Source organism: Lepus europaeus, chromosome 22 (genome assembly GCF_033115175.1).
Source record: "Lepus europaeus isolate LE1 chromosome 22, mLepTim1.pri, whole genome shotgun sequence".
Classification (NCBI taxonomy): Eukaryota; Metazoa; Chordata; class Mammalia; order Lagomorpha; family Leporidae; genus Lepus; species Lepus europaeus.
The window spans coordinates 34,467,991-34,492,985 of record NC_084848.1 but is presented as its reverse complement, the minus strand read 5'-3'; the positions used below and the strand labels follow the sequence as shown (position 1 = coordinate 34,492,985).

The 24,995-nt window shown below is 33.4% G+C and overlaps 1 protein-coding gene across 2 annotated transcripts in view; it reads left to right on the top strand.

Annotated features, from left to right (window-relative positions):
- The window catches only part of GPHN (gephyrin), a 539,761-nt gene that overhangs the window by 331,988 nt on the left and 182,778 nt on the right, over positions 1–24,995 (top strand). The window contains exon 10 of one of the 2 annotated variants that reach the window (XM_062181321.1): positions 11,042–11,113. The exons of the other annotated variant lie outside the window; for it this stretch is intronic. Within the exon in view, the coding sequence (XP_062037305.1) occupies positions 11,042–11,113 (72 nt within the window). The remainder of the gene's footprint in view (positions 1–11,041; positions 11,114–24,995) is intronic. 2 annotated transcript variants of the gene reach the window in all.

Here is a 24,995-nt window from a genome sequence, read left to right as displayed (position 1 = left end):
ATTCTAGATTAGAGAACAGTTACTTTTCCTTGATTGAAAATGAGAAAAAAATTTCATGATCTCTTTAGAAGATACAAGACCAGAAATTGTAATTCCTAATTCTATTTTCAGTGTCATGTTTCTTCCGTGTCTAGCTAACATCTCATGTTTTCCCAGGATATCCTGTTTTCTACCCTCTTTTAAGTAATACCTGAGTTGTTGGAAAATAATTTTATAAAGGATACAATTGGATATAGCTCATTTTCTGTTTTATTTGAAAGGCAGAGAGACAGCAATTCCCCATCCACTGACTCACTCAGATGGCTCATTGAAAAATTAGTTTTGCACATTTAAAATTTGGGAAATTTCAAATAAAAAAACAAATTTGCAGTATTTCCTAGTACTGACATATGTTTATGCTCAGCTGGCATTCTTTAGACCCTCCAGACTATTTTATCATTTATATTACATTCCTGACTCCCATAGACATTTGAAATCTGTTTTCTGCTCTAGTTCATTAACATCTAGTTTCCCTTTACATGTTTGTTTTGCTGTTTATCATAGTTTCTGAGCAGAACAGAATTTTGAGACTTCAAAGAAAAGATAGTACTCTTACTTCCTTTTCTAATGAGAAAGTTGCTACCCAGTGTGGCAGAATATTTCACATTTTAATAGAATTGAAATTAGAAAACAATGTATTTCAACTGTAAACACTGTGTTTGCAAATTATTTTTAGTGGTTTTATTATATTATACTACGTATATAGGATTCCACTTCCGTGACTGTTCCTTCTTTGATTTAAATGTCCCCTCTGCTTTTATATTTAACGATAATTGAAAATGGAATTTATTGATCCCTTTCTGAGTATTTAGTGTTCGCAGAACAATGTTCTTCACTGAAGCTAACCATGAAATGTATAATTGCCACTCTGAAATCTGAACTTTCAAGCGAAAATTGATACCTGCAAAGATACAGAAAACAGTTATTATTAGCTATAGTACTAATATTTTATGGCTAAGACAAACTAAAATTGGCATGGTCTCTTTCTTATTTTAAAGAAATAAAAGATGTTCATTGTGAAAATTTTAGGACACTCATATGAGAAAAATGTTGCTGTAAAATGCTCTACATAAATAACCACTGTTAAAATTTTGCTGTATATAGTTCCCATTTTTCTGTGCATTCAAATATTTTATCATAATGGCAAGGCAGTAATTAAGAGTCTAGATTCTAATGTCTGACAGGCCTGGGGATGAATCTCACCTTTTCCATGCCCTAGATGTATGACTTTCAGGAAGTTAAATAAAAATAATAATAATACTATTTGCCTTAAAGAGTTGTTGGAAGAATTTTTTTTAATGCATATGAATCATTTAGCACTATTTTGAAATATAAATACTAAATATTAGCTATTGTTAAACTGTTCGAGAATGTTATTTAGATTATTGTTTATATTAATTGATGGAGGTAACATAGCTTTTTCACTAGTTTTTATTCTGGATATTTTTCAGTATAGATAATCTTCTGGAAGTGAATGTTTTGGAACTTTCTCCTAATTAAATTTAACCTGTATTAATTATACCTTTGTAGAAATTACATGCAGATCTTTTGTCTCATGAGTAATATAGCTTACATGGCTACCAGGAATAGATCAGTATTGCATCTTCATTAATTCATCTTAATGAGATATTGGAAGAAGCAGTTTTAGTATTTGTATGTGACTGACTTACTGGCAGCATTTAAAATTCATGAACCCAGAGCTTTTGAAAAGCTAACAACATTGATTATGAATGTATTGCACTAGAGGCAGTACATAATGAGAACCAACCCCAAGTTTGCTTCTTTGTAACTTGAGAACCAGCAGTTTCTTTAGCTATAACAAAAAGATGTTAAATAACTTCTGGCCGGTGCCGCGGCTCAGTAGGCTAATCCTCCGCCTTGTGGCTCAGGCACACCGGGTTCTAGTCCCGGTCGGGGCACCGGATTCTGTCCCGGTTGCCCCTCTTCCAGGCCAGCTGCGCTGGTGCGCCGGCCGCAGCGCGCTACCGCGGCGGCCATTGGAGGGTGAACCAACGGCAAAAGGAAGACCTTTCTCTCTGTCTCTCTCTCACTGTCCACTCTGCCTGTCAAAAATTAAAAATAAATAAATAAATAAATAAATAACTTCTAAAGTCCTTTGTAGGCCCATAATTCTATTTTTAGCATACTTCCTAAACCAACTGAATATTTTTCTTGTTCTCATATTTATTGAAATCTAATTCACATACAATTAATTTACGCTTATTTATTTCAGCTAGTACAAAATGTTTGAGGTTGTCAACCAAAAATGTTGTAACTTCACTTGAGATCGTTCACATTTAGGTCAAGGTTATGTCTATTAAACGAAATACTGATTTTTTTCAGTGCCCATTAGAGTTTTGTTCAAGTTATAAGCAGAGAGGGAAGTGAATTTAGAAATACAAGAAAAAGTGAAATTAACAATATTAACATTGTGTGAAAGCAGACCAAGAAACATGACCTGTGCCAACATTTTAGCAGCAAAAAAAACAAAAATTAGATATAGACATGATTCAAATCTATATAATTAACTGGCCATGCCCATTGAGAAGTTTAGAAGAGAGTATATTTTAAATTAAACTGTTCTCTAGCTCTTCATATTTTAAAATTATACAGGGGTAGGCATTTGACAAATGATTAAGGCACCACTTGAGATCCCCATATCTGATCATCAAGTGCCTGAGTTTGAATCCCAGTTTTGCTTCCAGTTCCAGCTTCCTGCTAAGCTTGACCTGGGAGGCAGCAGGTGATAGCCCTGTGTTAGGTAACCTGGATTGGGTCCAAGGCTCCAGGCTTTGGCCTGGCCTGGCCTGGCTCCAAATGTTACAGCCATTTGGAGAGTGAATCAGAGGATGTAAGAGCTCTCTCTGTTATGTCTGTGTTTCTATGTCTCTCTCTTTGTCTCTCTTAGTCTCTCTGCCTTTCAAAGTAAAAACCAATAAAGGAAAAAACCTTTTTTGATAAAATTATGTGATATGTATTCTGAAATTAGTCAGATATTTTCTGGCCCAAAATTTCAGGACTATCTTCTTTTCCTTCTCATTCTGTTTTTATTAAAGAAAAAACACAGATTAATTCAGAAGTCATTCAGTGAATGTGTTTTCTACATATTATGTGTCAAATACTATATTAGGCATTGTTAGATATAGCAATGAATAGATTAAATAGCATTTGCCTCAAGGAGCTTATAGTGGAGCTGATGTGAAAGTAAAATATTTACAACAAACTTATCAGATGAAGAGTTGATGTCCTCAAGTGCTCTTCTAATCTTGTACAGAAAATAATCACATGCTTTAAAGACAGGAAAACACATTTCATAAAAGAAATACATGTTCAAATAAATACATGAAAAAAAGTACCCTCACTAGAAATCTATATTTTAAAGGAATACAAATTTTGCAACAAGACTGATAACTATTTTAAAATTGAAATTATCAATGCTGTAATGAGCAGTGTCATGAATATTATTATTCACAATGATAGGAATATAAATTTGTGTAACCTTTTAAGCAGATAAGTCATTTGCTTGAAATGCATTATACCTTACAAAAAAAGAGAAAGGACCTTGATTTTTTTTAACCAGTCACTTTGTTTCTAGAAATTTATCCAAAAGAAATTATTAGAAAGGCAAAGACTACATACAAAGTTAGCACAGCATGTTTATATTAGAGAAAAATTACCACAATTAATGCTTATATTAAATAACTTGTAGATACAGATAGTTATTCTATAATCTTAGAAAATCATACCTTTCAGAATATTTAATGACTGAGAAACATACTCACAAAGCTGCTTAGGGATGGACCCATAGTTTACTTTTTGCAATGTATATTATTTTTATAATCAGGAAAACAGGTTTTTGTTTTTGTTTTTAAATTACGACCTAGTCGTGACAGAGATGTCCTTTTGCCTACTTTTCAGATTTATAGTAAATCTTTATAGAGCCAACTTTAGTTACTTATAACTGTTTATATCCAGAATAAGCATCTTAATCCTGCTGAGTAGGAAATTATATCATATTTCAATGGAAATTCAAAGATAAACATTCTTTTCTAAAACACAACCAATAAAAATTATTAAGAACATATAATATACTATTTAAAAGTCATCTATTTTAAGATAGCTAATTTGTAGTATCTTTTTGAAAGATTTAAAAATTTGAGGAAGAAAAAGAACATTGATAAAATTATCCTTTGGCTAGTGGCAATAATAATTTACTTAAAAATGTCTCATTTTGCAGACATTATATTGTCTATGGGATCAAAGCTATTCTAGAATATAAGGATCAAAATTACAATCATATAATAAAATATAAGTAAATAATTACAAATGTTAATAGATTATAAAGAATCAAAGCCTTAAAATATACAGGAGCCAGGGGTATATGAAAGATCTGTAACTGCTATGCTACAAGGATGCTATTTTATGACTTCTCATTTCTTCATTATTCTTTGTAACTTCACTTGTGTTTTTTATACTTTCATTGATTTTAATACTCACATTGCCTTTCCTCCAGAAACACATTAATTATTTTTTCATTGACACACTTGTATAATTCTTAGTTCTCTTGTCTCTTTTTGCTTTGACTTAATAAATCACTAGTGAAACAGAGTCGTTATACAGTGAGGCACAAATTTTATCCAAAGGGCTGAATAATGTAATATGAATAATATACTGAAGTGAAATATTCACTAGATCCCAAAAGTATTTCATTACTTATGGGAGTTTGTTTAAATGTTGAACTCTTAAGCAAAACATTTTTACAAGATGATCTAGTACTTAGAGCAAACAAACTAAGAAGCTGAAATGTTTGTCTATCTAAATCAATATAAAGTGTATAATTGGGGAAAAAGTAGATCTGTTACTCATTCCAGAGGAGAGAGCCTCAATTTAATGAAAAAATTGAAAATTAGAAATTGGGCCTGCGCCGCGGCTCACTAGGCTAATCCTCCCTCCGCCTTGCGGCGCAAGCACACCGGGTTCTAGTCCCGGTCGGGGCGCCGGATTCTGTCCCGGTTGCCCCTCTTCCAGGCCAGCTCTCTGCTGTGGCCAGGGAGTGCAGTGGAGGATGGCCCAAGTGCTTGGGCCCTGCACCCCATGGGAGACCAGGAGAAGCACCTGGCTCCTGTCATCGGATCAGCGCGGTGCACCGGCCGCAGCGCGCCGGCCGCGGCGGCCTTTGGAGGGTGAACCAATGGCAAAGGAAGACCTTTCTCTCTGTCTCTCTCTCTCTCACTGTCTACTCTGCCTGTCAAAAAAAAAAGAGAGAGAGAAAATTAGAAATTAATATCTACTGTGCTTTTTTTTTTTTAATAATTGGTGTGTTCAGAAAGCCACTGAACCTGTTAACTCAATTCCTTCCTTGGTAAAATAAACAAATACAAAATATGCAACCTGTTCTAAAACATTTTCGCCAAACATCTTGTAACTGAAGAGAATTGTAAATGCATATATATGATAACATGGAAGCCTCCCTTGATGTGACTGCCACAACCTAAAATTTTATTGAAGCTTCATATTTTATTTTTTTAACAATATAAAATTGACTTTCTGTTCCAAATTATGTATTAGTTCTAGTGAAAATGCAATATTTATAATTACTGTTTGGCAAGTGAGGTGAGGGTAGGGCAGGATAGATCTCTACCTTGTTAGTAAGAGAAATGACTTTACAGTGAGCTCAGTTTCAGAAAATTCGGCCAGATCAAAAGAGATCAATGCCACGTATTAGATTAAGATCCAGACAATTTTTTTGGTGCATGATATTTCCAAATCCAAATACTTACAAAAATGTAACTAAAACAGCATAGTCACTTTATTGCTTTACAGTTTACATCCTAGAAATTGATCTCTGGGGGTAATTTCCTCAATAATTAATCCATAAAGATTCCTAGAATTTTACAAAAGAGATGATATAGTGTAATGCTATATTTTCAGGCTGTTTCTAATGGATATTTTGTTAAATATGTTCTAACTGGGTAAGAGACTGAATAGAAGATCTAAATGTTTTTTATCCTGTAGTTAATAGTTTTTAACAAACTCAGTGAAAGCCTTCTTCAGGTTGATGAAATCATCAATGATATTTTTTGTTTTGCTATAAGCATGTTAATTTTCAACTTATGTTTGTAACCCAGTAATCTCAGCTGACTCATGACCCTCACAGTTCTCAATATCCTCTTCTCAGAATTCACTTACATTGCATTCATCCTATGTTTGATATAAGTTGAGCATCACTAATGTGAAAATTCAAAATCCAAAACCTTTTGCATGTCATGTTAATGCTCAAAAGTGTGCATCAAAATGAAAAAAAAACTTCAAAATCTGAAACGCTTCTGGACCCAAGCATTTCAGATAAGGAAATTCATCTTATATGAAAACTAATAATTTAAACTCTCCTAGCTATTGATAAAGAATGTTTAGCCTCATAGAAAAGCATGTATAAAAGTAGCCAGCAGTGAATCTTATAATTATCATGAAAAGCAAATTAATTCATCTTATGTAAATGTTAATCTTTTGTGATTTCTTTTAAATTCTTATCCAAAATAATAGTAGTTAGTCGTTTGGATCAGCTGTGAATATCTTATCTATGCTAATTGATGATGAAAGGTTTACTAAAATGAGAACGTTACATTAATTTCATCACTGATTTCACTATTCCTTGTTTCTCAAATTTTAGTGTATAGAAACAGATCTTCAAATTTTTATGAATTTTTTCAGAATTAGATATTATTATGTGCTTCAGGAGCCACAAAAAATGACATGAAACTTGAATTATAATCACATCCAATTTTAAAAACCAGAATGATTTTCTGAAGTCTTCCTCCTATAAAAGTTTCAAAGACAGAGTTGTGTATAGCAAATTGATGTCACACATTATAAGCTATCTGCTCCCTCAGAGTCTCTATTTAAATCAATCTTATAGCCTGCCTTTCAAATTCACAGTTCAGTGATGATTATCTTTTTTTTTTTTGTTTTTAAATTTTCTTCTGTAAATTTATGAACTTGTACTTGCGTTTGGAATGGAAATGGTATAGAAGAATTTCTTCATCTATAAATACAGTAACAAAATTTCTTATAAAGATGGACAAACAAAAATGGAGATTTTAATATATATATATATATATACATTCTCTTATAAGCATCAACTTTTTACTAGCCCATTTATTTCCAAACCTATTAAGGAAATACACTTTTAAACCAGGAATTTTGAACTGGGGTATTGTTCCTTAATCTTGAAGAAGATATCTCATGTTGCTGGACTTAATATTATTTTAAGCCTTCTGCAAATAAAATCTAGTAAATGTTCACTTGTTGATATATAACATTTCAGAAATCATAATGGTTTCTGTAAGTTTTCAGAAAGCAGCATGAGGCATTTGAATTTATATTTTTATAGGAAACTACCAAGTCTATTTTATTATTCAGTTACTGTGAATTTCCATTTAAGATGGAAAACCACTTTTGATATAAAGCTGTTCCCTATTAGCAAAGAAATAGCATAAGAGAATGGCGAGATATTATGAACACAGTCTCCATCAGGAGGTCCACTCTTAGAAGGTGTTGACATTCTAATTAGTATTCATTGTTTGTAAACTTGACTATTCTGTTTGAGTAACAAGAGTGATAATTAGTGATTGTCTTTTTTGCAATAACAGTTAATACTGATGAAATAGTAAAAACTTGTTATATCAAGCCAAAAGTTGATGCAGTTCCTCTGTGCCAAAAACATGTTTTTTTCAAAACAAAATTCATTTTTCTCCATAGTATTTTTCAGCAGTAATCCATATGCTATCAGAAATGTCCTAAACGGGTAAGACAGTCTATACATCCTGCTTCAGGAAATGAAATTTTGTATTATGATCAGATTTCTTATTTTTTCTGTGGACTTTAGTGCCGGGAACTTGGCATCACACTGGTACTTCCTCTGTATCACAATATGAAAGGGAGCATCACAACCAACGCCATCTATGCCGGTTTGAATTGAGACCATCATTGTGCAACGGCCTGAAGCTTCTTTCCCTTTCTCACACTTTTTGTGCCTGGCTTGCTTCCTTAAATTAATAAAACATTAGTTCTTATTCGAGCTCTGTTTTAAAATACCTTACTTAATAAAACACTTGATGTTAAGAATCTTCTGTTGCTCTTTTATATAGTGATGTGAAAAAAGTTTTAAAAACAACGATTTTATTTTTTATTTTCCCTACCTTACCTAAAAGGAAAGTTCATTTGGGATAACAGAAAGCTTTGAGGGAGTGAATATATTGGTCTGGCATTAAAATTTTCTATTTGGGCAGCACAATTGTTTAATTGATAATCTCAGTGACAGCTGAGCAGCCTCAGTGCTTGGGTCAACAAGTAGAGGAGCTTCACTCTGTCACTTTTCAAGAATGATGCTTGTCAGGACTGATCTTTTCACCTAGAAAACACTCGTATTCCTAGTCATGCTAGTAATGTTTTCTGATATTGAAATGGAACAGATACAAAACACTGGAAGAGTGCATAGGTATATTTTTAATTCTTTGTTTTTCATAAGCCAAATGCAAATGTAATACCACTCCAGATACTGCTTCATCAGAAGTCCCCAAGATAACCAAAAGTAAGTGCCAATTTCCTCATCTCAGGAACAGTGCTGAAACAGACTGAATTCTAGTGCCCAGACTATTTGCAGAGCATGTCATACAGCCTATAAATTAGTTAACTTCTTACATCCTAAGATGTACCTAAAATAGAGAATTGATGTTCTTGCATGTATTACTAATGTGTAGAAAATTTTTTAAGTTCACTTTTTCTTTATTCTGTCTCTTTTACCCATCTTCCCTCATTGTAGCAAATTAGACGGCCGGATGAAAGCAAAGGAGTTGCTAGTAGAGTTGGATCCCTCAAAGTAAATATGTTTCTAACATTTTTTTTTTTTTTTGGCAAGATTTCGTCTATAGCCTACACTTCTTCCTTTTTGGAGGGTGGGGGAGGTAGGGGGCTTTTTCCATTTTTCACCATCCCATTTTTTTTTATTTTAATATTTTTATTGGCTGTTGGGTCATTTTATTTTTTTTGTTTCAGCTACACATAGAGCAACCAGCTGAAGGCAAGCTGCCAAATAACTAGCTTTGAATGGCACCACAAACAAGAGAAAGGGCAACTGCCTCATTACAGGTGCCTATAATTTGGGGTTCTAGAGTAAACCGTTCCTCTGATTGATGTCAATGACTGTGTGTTAAGTTCCTGTTACACAGAGAACTAATATATCTCCCCTTCTAATTTTTTGTAAGAAGTACTTAAATGTTTAGTGTTGTCACCATTTGTAGTTCATTCCAGAACAAATTATGAGACAGTAACATGTATTGAGTATATATAGTCTTAAAAATTAGAAAGGAATTTTATATTACTAGTAAAATGGGCCAACATTTAGGTAATAGTGTTTATGTATTCTTAACTACCCTTTATGTTTTTAAAGTTTAAAAATTTGATATGACAATCAACTGAAACAAATATCTAAATATTTGCCAATTTGTGTATATAATTTGCTAATATATAACTGAAAAAATTTCTTATTTGATGGTTCCATTTGTTAGTTGTTAAATATCCATTTGGTCAGTATATCTTGGACACTTAGTCCTCTAATATTTAATCACAATGAAAACGTAAACAACATATCACACTGAAGTCATTAGTCACCTTTAATGCTGCCACCATAAATGCAAGTTAGAAAATTTGCTGAATTCTAAAAATGTGCAAAAGAACCCCCCCCCCACCAACAAAATTAACCACTTTGTTATATCTCACTCCCATTTGGCCTTACAGCAGAAATAACTTGTTAAATTAATCAAACTGCTAGATAATGTCCCCAAATTCTGTAACTACCTTGAGGCTTAATATTGAATAATTTCAAAATTTTACACTACTCCAATTTATTTCCATTCAACAATTTATGAAACACTAATTCTACACCCTTTCTTCTCCTTGTCTCCTCTGCCTTCTTAGTTTTACTTTTTTGTTGTTTATTTGTTTATTTGTGTGTGCACACACATGAGTGCACATGAATAAAGGTGTGTTTGTATGTTTCTGTCCTTTATACCAGAAAGCCATCCTCTCTGTTATCTAATACTACTTTCTAGTGGGTAGCTATTTTATTAAAATGTTATTTTTCTAAGGATAATCACAGGGGAAGTGTTGATTGTGTTTGTTTCAGAAACTAGGAAAGTTAAAATTATTCAGTCAGAAAAATGTGATACTTCAGTAGCATTCCTCACTGTCTGAATGTGAGGTACCAGATTTTATCTTTGTCTTTAAGTGAAAATAAATCCATTATTTTTTAGATATGGTGTATGGCTTAGATTCATGTGAGAAGATGGATGAAGCATTACTTTTGGAAGATTATTGATAGTAAAATAAAGATGAAAATCATATCCATTACAGCAGCACCATATGCTATAAACTGGATTGTGCGAGTGTGTGTGTGTGTGTATGTGTGTAATTATCTCTAAAATCAGCTATGGATGTAAAGAACTTCAAGTTATAAATATGTTTATTGTTATTAAGTGTATACAATACAGTTATATATATGCATATATATTTAAGAACAAAAGATATGTTTTACAGTTCAGTTAGTTTATTGCAATATAGATGCAGCCTTAAATAAAAAATTTTATTTGGGGAACAAAGTATATTTGACAAATTTCATAATTGTTATATATTTTTACTCCTGTTTCTACCAAATAGAAAATTCTAAAGTGAATCTTTAGGAGTTTATGAGAATAGTATTGGAATTTTCTCTAATGCTGTGGGGAGAAAAGATACAGTAATTAACCAAGAAAATGTTGGCTCTCTAGTCACAGGTTTGTTGAACATGTATTCTTAATGTTATACAAAGACCTTTGATGTTTTGAAATGTTTGCCAAAGGCAGTGAGAAATGTATAATGCTATGATCTTATTTTTAAAAGGAAAAAGAGGAAAACTGAAAAGAGAACAAGTTGCTTTTTCAATTCATTTTCTGATGTTTACATGTAGCTCCATCGAAAGCTGGAGGAGCTCAGAGATCACCTAGAAGGCAATGTGAAAGGATACTCTCTCAGAGTAAATGTACGATTTCACTCGGTGATTTTTTTTCCCTAAACTTCTGCTGACTGGTAATTCCAAATCTGATTGGTTTGTCCTCTCATTTCCATCTTTTTTTACTTTCTGTCTCTTCCCTCCCCTGTTTCTTTTCTAGCTGCGGCTTCATGCTCACATTTATGAATTATTGATTAAATTGTCAGGGTAGAGGACCCTTAAGCCACACTAACATTGTAATTGATTTTACATTGGCCCCAATGCAAAATAAAAATCTTCTTTTCAAAATTAGTTTTTCTTATACAATAGCGTGATTGTCTGGGGATCTTCTCAGGAAAATTGGACCTTTTCCATTGACAGTGTCTTCTGTCCCTTGTTGGATGTATCAGCCGGATTGTAAATTGTGGGTAGATCTCAGTGGTACAGTCTTGATTGAATTTCAGTCTTCAAAGAAAATGACAAGTATTTAAGTATCAACAAAGGTAAACTGGCCAACACACACATTTGTCTTGAGTTAATAGACTTCTGTTAATTCAGATTCTTTTGGAATTATTATAAGATTTTTTTGTTAAAATAATAAAAATTAACAGTGATCGTCTTCACCAGACCCTCTTTCCAGTGATATATTTAAAATACCTGAGCTTAGGCTAATATACCAAAGAAAACCTTTGAAAGAAAACAGCACCTTATAACTACCCATTGTTGTGTGTGCATAATATAGGCAATACTAACAATTTTTTGTGATAGATAGTTCAGATGTTTAGAATATTTGGTCCTTCTTCTGAATGTAACTTTTTAAGAAAATGGAAGCACAATCCCTAAAGTGGTATAGGGAATGAATATGGCAAAAAAAAAAAAAGCTATTATTGCAATAAATAATTTATAACTTAGTCCTGTTATCCCATTCCTGGAGCTTCTAGAAAGTCCCTGTGAATTGTAGCTTCTAATTTACTTCTCCAAAAATTATTTCTGTTTTGGTTTTTGCTAAAATAGTCTTAGTTTTCAAAATAGAATAAAATTATGGACATGTTAATTCTGTATTTTCAGATTGTTTTTTACTAAATACCATATACACATGTGTCTGTCTTTATATTACATGTGTCTGTCTTTATATTAAATTTATGATTGCTGAAGCCCAAAGTGTTTTTAAAGAGGAGGAAGTTAATGCAAGTATCTCACTTTTTTATCTCTATATGTGAGCCAATTCTTTTCTTAAAAAACTCAAAAGATCACCTATAGTCAAAACCCAGCGGTTATTGTTCTGTATTTAATATAACGGTTAGTTTGAATTTTATGATATAATCACTCTGAACATATCTGGATATCATTCCAAAGTCCACTACAATATTCTAATGTATCTATTTTAGTGTCATGATCCACCCTAACCAGTCACAAGAGACATTTTTCTTTCAATCAAACTGAGACTAGAAAGTTGATGCTTTCTTAAGTCTATATGGTTAAGGTATTAGTGTAGGATCAGAATCAAATTAAAATTTTTCTGCTTTAAAAATTGGATTGTTTCATGCCACTTTTTATTTTTTCAATTCCTGTATTTGTATACAATGGCTAATCTCACCATCATCATCTTTTATTTTATTCCATTCAGAAACAGTGTTCTCCTTACTTTTTCTTAAAAATTATTAAAGATGAGGCATACCATTGTAAGGTATTTATTAACTACCGGGAATAAAAATCAAACAAGTAAAAAAATATCAAAGGCAAATAGTATCTTTTCTAGAGTGTTCAACCCAAAAACCCTGCAAATCAAATGCTCAGCTAAAAGTTTAACTCCTGTTTCTCAAGTACATCATAAAATGTTTTAGATATTAGAAATTATTTCTTAAAAGAAAAATAATTTTCATAACCATGTTATGTTAAAACAGATTTTTAAAAAATTAGATAAATTGACATATAATGACAGTTCCATTTTGTGAAAATTTATTGTAAATATCCAAACCCAAAAGAAGTGTTTTAATTCATTGGAAAAACTGATGCCTATTTCAGTAAGATAAAAGATTCAGAAGCAGTTGCCAATGAAATATTTTTTTAATAATTGAAGCAAATGAGACATCATTTAGACTGTAGGATAAGGATTCAATTAAGCCATTAACACTTCAAATGATATATATATTATATATATATATAACATATTATCTTTTAGAAAAGAAAGAGGCCTGCATCCTTATTTATTAATGATAATCAATGATATAAAGTTAAATATTGTAAGATGTAATTTTTGGAATACTATTACATTTTCTTTATTCCTGATGTGAAAACATATTCTTCATCCTACAATGACTGTTCTAGAACAAAAGAGTTTAAGATGTGTTAAATTATTGATTTCTAAATCAAGAGTGCATCATCTTTCAATGCATTGTGCAAAGCAGCATTCTGAACCCTAAATATGGTTTTTAGTAATTTTAATAATAAATTTATAATTCTGCACTAAGCAAAGTTTGCCAGATTTAATGACTGCAAAAATTACTACTATCCTTACAATAATGAGTGTTGAAAATAATGACTGAAGAATGAAACCACATAAAGGAAAGTTAATTTCCTATTTAAACATATGTATGAACCTAGTAGGAAAATATTAAGAGTGATGCGTAAGATTGAAGGCCAGTGCAGTGTCAAGAATTTAAAATCATAAAGATAATGTAGACCAATACTTTGTTTAGATAATATAATCAAGGTAAACTTACAAAGAAACTAAGTACCTGAAGAGGAAGGGGTTTAAAGAAATCTGAAAATTAAAATATTCAGAAAAAAGTGATAGATGCTCATGAAGTTACAACAGAAAAGACAAGAGTAAAAATATTCGTAAGCCACAATTTTGCATTTCATCCCCATATATAGTCTATGTAATGTAATAGTAAATTTCTGTTCTGCTACAAATATATATGCAGATAAGTTTTAGGTAACCAAATATGTTATTTACCTAAAGGCTTTGGAAAACAATAAAAGGAATTATGGCTTGTGAAAGACAGTTTATTGGTATATAAGTGAAGTTAAGATGAAAAGTGACAAAATAGAAGGAATGTGATAAAGATTTGCCATACTAACAAAAATAAAGGAATATGATATTTGAAGTGAAAAATCAGTCAATAGAAGGATTATTACTTAAAATAAAATTATTTTCCATAAGTATTATGAAAATATCTAAATTCAGGAAGTACTAAACCTTTTGAAGAGTGATTTTGGAATGTTAAGAATTTCCTAAATGCCTGAATAGGGCTAGTATGATATAGGGCTAATATAAATAATGAATTAGATAATTGTGATTGTTTTAGACCTTTTAATGTAAATATTTTCATCCCACCATTAGTTCTGAACTTTCTTATATTTTAATAGAAAATTGGAGGCTAATTTATGCTTTTATATTTATTAATTGAATACTATAACTCAGGAGATGGCAAACTACACATCAACCCAAATTCTGTTCTCTTAGCCCATAAGCTAAGAATGATTTTCAAACTGGATTGAAAAAAAATCAAAAGAAGAACATTTCATAGCATTTGAAAATTGTACAAAATTCAAATTTGAGTCCAAAAATAAAATTTTATTGAAACATGGCCATATAATCTACAGTTGATTATGCCCTGCCATAGAGAGCTGTATAGACCTGCAGAGTCTATAATAAGGTCTGTGAAATTATCTTTGTCTTAGAGCTTAAGTAAAGGAGAGCTGCTCCTTTTTCTGGGGATGGTTTCAGATTTTCTTCATTGGAAGCATGTGTTTAAAAGAGTCATTCCCCCGAGCTCTTCTACCTTTATAATTTTATTCTTCCTTTTTACATTGTTTTCTCTACCTACTCTGTCTTATACCACCAAAAACCTCACACACAGACACAGACACACACACACACACAAAGTCCACCTGCAATGGTATTACTATTGAGCCTTCATGTGTAAAACAGTCATACAGATAGAGTATATACTACACATCGCTCTTCATTTTGGAATCCCCTGAGGAATTTAGAGTATGGAGTTAAATTGTCTTATTCTTCTTCTAAGCTTCTTGCAAAATGTGTTTTTAGAGTATATTTAGTGGTACACAATTTGTTTTTCTGTTTATTACTTCATTATATCTTGATAAAGCTATCTGAAGACCATGACCAACTTTGATTTCTGCTAAACTTCCTGTGTTACCTTGCCTAAAACCTTATATATCTATAGGAAATTTTATACAGCTAAGAAAGAAACCCTGACATGATCATGTGATACATCATACCTTAATATCTAACACTGAAAAATATAAAAGGTATCCAGATTGAAGCAACCAGCTTTGAACGAATGGGGAGGAAGAGCTGGAACATTAGTCCTTAAATGAGTAAAACCTCAGTTTATTTGTAGAGTTTACTTTCTTTGGGCAGCTTTCAATATCTTTTAGTTCTTGTATGCAAAATATTGCTTGAACCTTCTGTATTTGACATTATGAATTTGTTTATATTACTAATGTGTTTATTTAATTTTATTTAAAGTAATTATGTAATATCCTGAGAATGTTGGTAGATAATGTCTTATAAATATGACCAGACTACAATAATCATGAAGATGGCAGTGAATCAGTTTTAGGAATATCTCTTTAGTAAGTAGGCTAATTTTGCTACTGTGTTTTAGAATTCTCTTAATACGAAAAATTAATTTGGTTTTGAAGGTTCAGTCATTCTGAGAAATAAGAAAATTCTATCTTGAGCTTGAAACCAAAAACATTCCTTCAAATACTTAGAAAATCACCTACAGTAGCCTAAGACACCAATTGAAGCATGCATAATACATCTATGAGGTAATTCATGCTCACAGAGGAATATGTCTTAGAATTGAATAAATAAAATCTGTCCTGAACAAGTAAATTTCCCCAGTAATAGAAAATGGAAAAAAGACTTTCAAATGTTTTGAAGAATTTCCACTTTATGAATATAATCATGGAAACAATCTAAACCTACACAGTAAGGTTTCTAAACCTTTTTTTTTTTTTTTTTTTTTTTTTTTTTTTTTTTTTGACAGGCAGAGTGGCTAGTGAGAGAGAGAGACAGAGAGAAAGGTCTTCCTTTTTGTCGTTGGTTCACCCTCCAATGGCCGCTGCGGCCAGCGCATCTCGCTGATCCAAAGCCAGGAGCCAGGTGCTTCTCCTGGTCTCCCATGCAAGTGCAGGGCCCAAGGACTTGGGCCATCCTCCACTGCCTTCCCGGGCCATAGCAGAGAGCTGGCATGGAAGAGGGGCAACCGGGATAGAATCTGGCGCCCCAACCGGCACTAGAACCTGGTGTGCCGGCGCCACAAGGTGGAGGATTAGCCTGTCAAGCCACGGCGCCGGCCAGTAAGGTTTCTAACTAGCTTCTTCTAAAGAAAATATAGATGGTTGAAAAAATGTTTAACTTCATCTAAGAGGCTATATTTTACTATATTTACTAAACTTTACTATATTTCAGAAACTACCTCAAAGCAATATTTGGCAGTGATACTTTTTTTAACAGCAAATTTTTGTGATAATAAAAACTTCTGGATATTATTTCATCACTTTAGTTTTTTAAGGATAGAAGAAAAAGCGTTGTATTTTCATTCATTCAGTAAAAACTTATTGAGCTCCTACTACATTCTGCTGTGCTAAGTGCTAGAAATAGTTGAAGAACACATCTTATAATATAATAAGGGTGTTTCTGATTCCTGCCCTTGTCACCGTCTCCAATACCTTAATTTCCCCACCATAACTGTGACTTTTGTAACTTCATGCAGAATTTGTAACTGGAGAATGCATACATAACAACTCGAGCTTACATGTTGTTGCAATAATCTAAAGAAAGAAGAGGGCACAGAATTGAACACAGTAGTATTACAGCCTAGAAAGTAAGAACAGGCCAGAAAATTATCCACTCAAAGTCATAAAGGTTAAACATGCTTTTAAGTGTAAACTACCTGTTTTTTTTTTTTTTTAAATCATTGACAATATAGCTGTTCAAAGAAATCAGTGAAACCTGCTGGTAAAAGTTAATTAGGGAAAAAGTTTTATGTTTAAGTTGTTATATTTTTCATGGTGCTGCTTCTGACACATATTGACCTTGGTGCCTTCTTCAGAGAAAAAAATAAAAATATAAGTAGAGTTATCCTGTAAACAGTTTCACATGCAATTTCCTAGTGTCAAACCAATAGCATTTGGTGTGGTACCATAGAATAACTTTTCTAGTGCTCTACTTTCTTCCATAAATAGGCATCTTTCTCAGCAAGGTAATACCAGATTCTGATCAAAGAGCATCATCTCTGTCATGGATTTTTTTTTCTTTTAAGGAAGGTGTTTGTTGTTGTTGTTGTTGTTGTTGTTGTTGTTGTTTTAATCACAAGGTTCTCCTTCAAATAACTTGAGCCTTGAGATGTTATCAACCTCAAGTGTCTACTAGTAAGGCTGTTATATGGCAAATGTGTTGGTGATGGAGCCATCTAAACCTTCTGAGACCCTTTTTTCTATTCTATCATTTCCTCTTTAACAGTGTTTTCTTTTCCCCACTGCAAAACCAGGCTCGGCTTCCCTCGTGCTCATCTACCTATAGTGTGTCTGAGGTACATTTTGCACGTATTTTCTTACATGGTCAACAACATGCTCGCCCCCTCACCATTTATCTTATTTTATTTTCCTTTTGCCTTAATTTATTTTGCCTTGCACTTTGCACTTGGCTGAAAGGGATGAGGGTGACAAAGGGGGGAAAGTCACTTGTTTTAGGGGGAAATTTCTATTTTTTTAATGTACTGTTGTCTGAATAACCTTTTTTTTTTGGCAGTCACTGTATCATATTAAAATGGCTAAAGCCCAAATGGCCAATTTGATTGTTACTACTGCCTTAACTCCAAAAAGATTCCTTTGAACCAGATAATTTATTATGAAGCTCATTTTGGCTGAAGACAGAGATTCCAGTTTGCATACCTATATGTATCTCTTTGATAGCTGAAGAGTTGTATTAAATCAGTGATAATCCTGTCCCTTTAACCACAGACGTAAGAATGAATCAACAAAATTGATTGTTAAGTGAAAGTAAGTATAATTCCTCTATCTTTAAATAAAATAGAAGATTCAGTCTCTTTTTTAAAACTAATTAGGTTTCTTAAATAATTTCCTTCACACTTGTATTGTCATGAGATTCTTGTAGTCTAAAAAAAGATTATCAGCCATGAGTCATGTTCTTTTAACAAAATAGTTTACCTATGTTCTTTGCCTTTTGGGTGGTTTCATTCTTGCTCCTATTATGTTAAACCATAGCATAAATGGGTTTTCTTACTTTTGTAAAGCAGATTTTTTGAAAGATTATTGAAAGACTTTGAATACCCATTAAGTCTACTTCCAAAGCAGGATTACTTCCAAAGCAGGATTAGTAGAGTAGCTGAGGGGGAAGAGCCTAACTAAAATATGACTAGTAAATAAAAGGACTTTAGAAGCCTACAGATGTTAAGATCATAGTTTTTTACTGTAACTATCATATAGTTGCCAGTACTGTAAGCTTAATTCTTATTGTAGAAATATTATCGTGCAAATAAAAAATCAGAAAGATCATGGTATTATCTAAACTACCAGGTAGTATATGCAGTGCCACAGCCAAGATATCCTTAGACTTCAAATTTTAAGAAAAATCTTTCAAAGAAGTAGTATAACTAAACTCATAGCCTCACAAAGTTGAATTTGTTTAATCAATAGACATCTAATTTAATTTTTATTTTGCAAGCTATGACTATCACAGGTTTTTTTCTCTAAAATCTGATTTTGTGAAGTGTTAATTTCTTTTCAAAACATCTGAGTAAAAAGATGTGAATTATGAAATGCAAATGACTACTTACAATGTCAAGAAAGACTTTTAAATGAGGAGATTGATAACATCTCATCACTACATTTTCTTAATTCCCCATGATTATGACTCCTAGTATAAAGATATATAACCCATTTCTTTCTGCCACTTCATCCAGGCAATTCTCCATTTCCCATGAGAGTGTCTAAGAAGTCTACCATTGGCATCATCCTCAGTCACAGCCCACAGCATCCATCAGGGTATTACTTTCTCTGTGACAGCCTGTGTACAGGAGGGCTCTCAGGTTGGAATATGGAACTGGTTTCTCGGGAATATCGTGTATGCTGTGGCATTTGCTCCATGGCACTCAGCTCACAAATGAACTCTGGCTTCATCTGGGTTTGTTTCTTTCATTGTGTCATGCAGACTTTATTTGTCATGAAGTGTGTTTCTCTAGTTCGTCATTTCTGGTAGGGTATCTGTATTCCACTCAGTGCCACATTTCTGTGGTCTCCATGGGTGGTGTTTATGTTTCATTTATGATGCTATAAAAACCAGTAAAATGAAGAGCTCCTTAAAGAATTTAATGTTCATGATAATTGTCTGCACAGAAATAACTTCCCATAATTGTTTTCAATCTTCAATTAGTAAATGTCCATTTCACAAAAGTTTAGACTTATAAACCTTATAATTTCAAAGAATATCCTCATTTCAATTTTTCATTGAAATTGTCTTGATAGGACTATTAGTAAAGTGTACTATTTATTTTATAGCATCACTGTGGAGGTAGTCAAATCTTCCATGGCTTGAAATCTTTCCCTCACATTTACATCTTCACCTACCTCTGCTATTAAAGAGATAAAGTCTCCAACCCAAATGTAGCATATTGGCTTTAGCGGTTGTACCTCATTATCTTCTGTGGCATTCATAAAATGAAAACAGTAAGCCCTGTTCAAAAGTGTACCTATCCATGAGTTGTAAAAAGATAAAATAATTTGTAACCTCATCTAACTAATACTGCTCAGCAAGTGTTACTCCTTGTAATTTAGGGAACAACCTTTCTTAAACACACAATTTTCTTACAATGTGACAGGTTCTATGTTTGATATCACATTTATCTTAAATAATATTCAATGGCTGTGTTCAGAAAACATACTATTGTAATTTCTTTCTTTTTTTTTTTTTTTTTTTTTGGACAGGCAGAGTGGACAGTGAGAGAGAGAGACAGAGAGAAAGGTCTTCCTTTTTGCCATTGGTTCACCCTCCAATGGCTGCCACGGCCGGCACATCTCGCTGATCCGAAGCCAGGAGCCAGGTGCTTCTCCTTGTCTCCCATGCGGGTGCAGGGCCCAAGGACTTGGGCCATCCTCCACTGCCTTCCTGGGCCATAGCAGAGAGCTAGTCTGGAAGAGGGGCAACCAGGATAGAATCCGGCGCCACCACCGGGACTAGAACCTGGTGTGCTGGCGCCGCAAGGTGGAGGATTAGCCTGTCAAGCCATGGCACCGGCCTGTAATTTCATTTTTAAGACAAACAACAAACCCAAAGAGATTTGATATCTTTCCTAAGTGATAAAGCTAGCAAGGAAGTGGCAGAAAATTATTTTTTCTTGAAAACCATGCTTCTGTTCAGAAATTCAAAGTCACGAGCTCTGTTACTGCCATGTAGCAGTCTTGTATTTTCAAAAGATTGTATTTGACTTGTTCAGGTTTACTATATTGTTTTGGGTTATATATTATAAGAAAATGTATCTATAAGATACAAAACTGAATTCAAAGAAATATTAAGATGTCTCTGGGTAATTTATTATTGTTATTTTTCTCTTAGTAATTGAAGAAATACTATTGTCCACCTGTTATATCTTACTTAAATGTAATTATAATCTGCTAGTTGTTTTCTGTCCTTTGGGATTAGTTTCACATTTGGAATTCATAAAAATAGTATGAATAATGAGATCAGTGTCTCAGGGAGAAAATCCCATCAAGCCAAAATGAAAAATGAAAGGAACTCAGCTTCCAAATTTCTAACTGATCTTCAACTTTGTTGTAACAGTGTTCATCTTTGTTTCAGAATTCTCTTAGTTTAAACCAAACTAAAATAAGTATTATCTCTTGGTAGAAATACTACTATTTCTGATTTACTTGAGAAATAAAAATATATACTAGATATAAATCTATTGTGATTTGTAACATAAAATCTAAACCAAAAAATTAATGAACATTCAAGCTGTCGTGCTTTTACTGTTGTAAATCGAACTCTTTAAAACCTTATCTTTAATGTCAGATTTCCCAGTAATACTGTTGATTTAGATAATTGAAATTTAAAAAGTAAAAATTATTTCTTTTCTGTTGAGTGGACAAAGTCTGAAGTTTAATTATTTTTTATTCTATGCTTAAAAACATTCAGCTACCAAAGGAAAGTTGTGAAATGCACAACAGAACACCGATTCTGATCTAAACAAACCTTAATAACATTTTTGAGTTGCAAATGGAAGTTTCAGTTGAGTTGCAGATGGTAGATCTACATATTCAAGGAAGGAAGAGAGAGAGAGAGGCAAAAGAGATAAAAGGGAACTGGACTTTAAACACCAGAACATTTTTTATTCCAAAAGAAAAAAATAGAACCATTTTTAAATACTGCCGAACCACAAATTTTTTTGAAATAGAAGAAGCTATAGTCATAAAAATAAATATTCTACATTGTGAGATAATCACCTAAAATTTTCCACTTTATAAAATCTTACTTTGAGGGCAGCTTTCAGTGCAGCAATTAGGACTCCCCTTGCAATGCCTGCATCAAAGTGCCTGGCTTTGAGTCCAGCTTTGCTTCTGATTTCAGCTTCCTACTAATGCACACCCTGTAAGGCAGCAGGTACTGACTCAAGTAATTGAGTCCTACCACCAGTGTAGGAGACCCGGATTGAGTTCCAGACTTCTGGCTTTGTCTTGACCCAACCCTGGCTGTTCTAAGCTTTTGGAGAATAAACCAGTAGATTGAAGTTCTCTCTGTAGCGTTCTCTCTTCCTCCCTCCCTCCCTCTCTCCTCTCTGTCTTAAAATAAGTGAAAAATAAAATCTCATTTAGAAAATCTCTAATAATAATTGATTTATTATTTATTTAATCTGTGATATTCTACTCTTTTTTATCATTTCTGTATTTTTCCATACCATTTTATAAACAGTAGTTAAGGAAACTACAGATATTGTGAAGAAATCTGTTAGAAATAACATCTATTGAAAACATTGCAACTGCTGCTATTAATGTTTCTTGATTCTTACTTCACTTTTGAATATTCAGAAGTGAATTTAAATATAAGAGTTTTTAAGGTCAAAATAAGAAAATTAAGTTTGTGGCCCATGTTGTGGCGTAGCGGGTAAAGGAGCAGCCTATGCTAGCATCCCATGTAGGCACCAAATCTTGTCAAAGCTGCTCCACTTCCAATCTGGCTCCATACTAATGGCCTAGGAAAAGCAGCAGAAGATGTTTGGGCCCCTACCACCAATGTGGGAGACCAGGATAAAGGTTCTGGCTCCTGCCTTCAGCCTGGCCCAAAACGGGCCATTGCATCCATCTGGGTAGTGAACCAGCTGATGGAAATTATCTCTTTCTCTCTCTCTCTTTATGTGTAACTCTGACTTTCAAATAAGTAAATCTTTTTAAAAAAAAAGAAAAAGAAAATTAAGTTCATACAGCTCTTTTGACTTCCACATCAGTGACTTACAAAGGTAATAGAAAAACCCATACATTTTGATATGTATAGTTGATAAATCTGATTAAAGTATTCTTGAGAAAGAATTGATTGATCATTTTTGAAATATTATAATAGATACTTCTGTCTATTTGGACATACTGTTTTTAATATTTTTTCCATCTTTTTTAAAATTTTTATGTATTTATTTATTTAATTTGAAAGGCAGAGAAAGATCTTCCATATGCTGGTTCACTCCCCAGATGCTTATGACAGCCAGGTCTGGTCCAGACCAAAGCCAAGAGTCCAGAACTCAACCCAGGTATCTTACATGGGTGGCAAGGACCCAACTACTTGAACGCTCATTAGCTGCCTCCCAGAGTCTGCATTAACAAGAAGCTGGAATTGGAAGCAGAGCTGGAACCCAAAACCAGGCACTCTGAATTGGAATGTGGACTTCCTCAGTAGTGCCAAATACCAACCCTTGGACATAGTTTTAAATTTCCTTAATAAAAATAATTTTGAAAACACGCTGTTACAGTTAACACTAGTGAACTTCTGTTTATCCTTGAATACTGCCACATATACTGTGATTATTTATTTTTAAAGATTTATTTATTTATTTGATGTCAGAGTTACAGAAATAGAGGGAGAAACAGAGAAAGATCTTCTGTCTGCTGGTTTACTCCCCAAATGGCCATAATGGGCTGGTCTGAAGCCAGAAGCCAGGGGCTTCTTCCAGTTTTCCCACATGGGTGCAAGTGTTGAAGGACCTGGACCTTCCTCTGCTGCTTTCCCAGGTGCATTAGCAGAGAGCTGAATTGGAAGTGGACCAGCCAGGACTCAAACCAGTGCCCATATGGGATGCTGGCACTGCAGATGGCAGTTTAACCTGCTACTCCACAAGGCCAGGCCTGTGGTTATTAAAGTACCACAGGGAGGTCATCAATGAAAATGAGGCAAGAAAAATTTAAAAGCTAAAATGAAGAAATGCATGGATAACAAGTTATGAAGTTTTTGAGCTAAGTGTTTCCAAAGATAATAAGCTGTGTATATTTGAGAGGGAAAAATGAGATATAGATATATAAATATATTTATAGTTATATATTAGATATATCTCTCCTTCACAGAAATATATAATAGATAATATGCACTAAAGTAACATAGTTTACATGCATTCATACTTACATTTCTTGCTGCTGTTTGTCTGACTCAAACTCAGTATGTCCCATTCTGCTTTGTAAATTCCTTCTATCAGATGTCATGTTTTTACAGTTTCCTAGCATAGAAATGTCCTGATTATCTTTTCCTCTCCCTTGTTTTTCACTGAAAATATTTGAGAAATGAACAAATGGAAAAGCTTTTATAATGTTTCCACATTTATGTTTCCAGGAGAATTGATAGATAATTTATGTAAAAGAGCTAGTATAATACCTAGTATAAAATAGTAAGCATAAATATAAGTTCTTTTTCTCTTCTGAGATGAATGCTTAGTTCCTAATTACCCCAGACTTAAATTACTCCAATAGCTAAATAATGGAGTTCCCTTTATGTTGTCCTTCTTTCTCTGTTTAAAGATCTTTCAGTGGCTTTCCATGATCCCTAGGGGTTGATGTTTACCAGCCTTATCATCCTGTCTTCCTCCTATGATGGGCTAAAATTGTTTTTAAACATACTTTTAGCAGTTTTCTGCTAGCATTTCTAACATCTGTGAGTTGCAGTTACCTTTTTCTCTGTGACATTCCTCACTGGGCTAAATTATAATTGTACCTTAAGACTGCTCATATATGCCAGCTCCAGTGTGTCTTTCCTAATAATCTCTCAACAAGTCCCACCCTAGTCTGAGTTAGGAACATCTCTTACATATTCCCATAGCAAGTTATACTACTTCTGTCATAGTACTTATTTTATATATATATATATATATATATATATATATATATATATATATTTGACTAGAGACCAAAATGTTTAGCATTGTGATATAGCGGGAAAGCCAGAGCCTGTGATGCCAGCATCTCAAATGGGAACTGGGTTTGAATCCCAACTGCTCTACTTCCAATCCTGCTACCTGTTAATGGCCTGGGAAAAGAAGTGGAACATGGCCCAAGTGCCTGGGCCCCTGATACCCATTTAGAGACCTGGACTGAGCTTCTGCCTGACCCAGCCCAGACCATTGAGATCATCTGGGGAGTGAACCAGCAGATGAAAGATCTCTCTGTGTCTCTCCTTCTCTATAACTTTCTGGTCTTTGTTTTTAAGTATTTATAGATTTATTTATTTGAAAGAATTACGGAGAGAGGAAAAGATAGAGATCTTCCATCTGCCATTTTACTCCCCAAATGGCCACAATGGCTAGGGCTGGGCCAGGCTGAAGCCAGGACTCAGGAGCTTCATCCAGGTCTCCCATGTGGTTACAGGCACCCAAGGCCTTGGGCCATCTTCTACTGCTTTCCC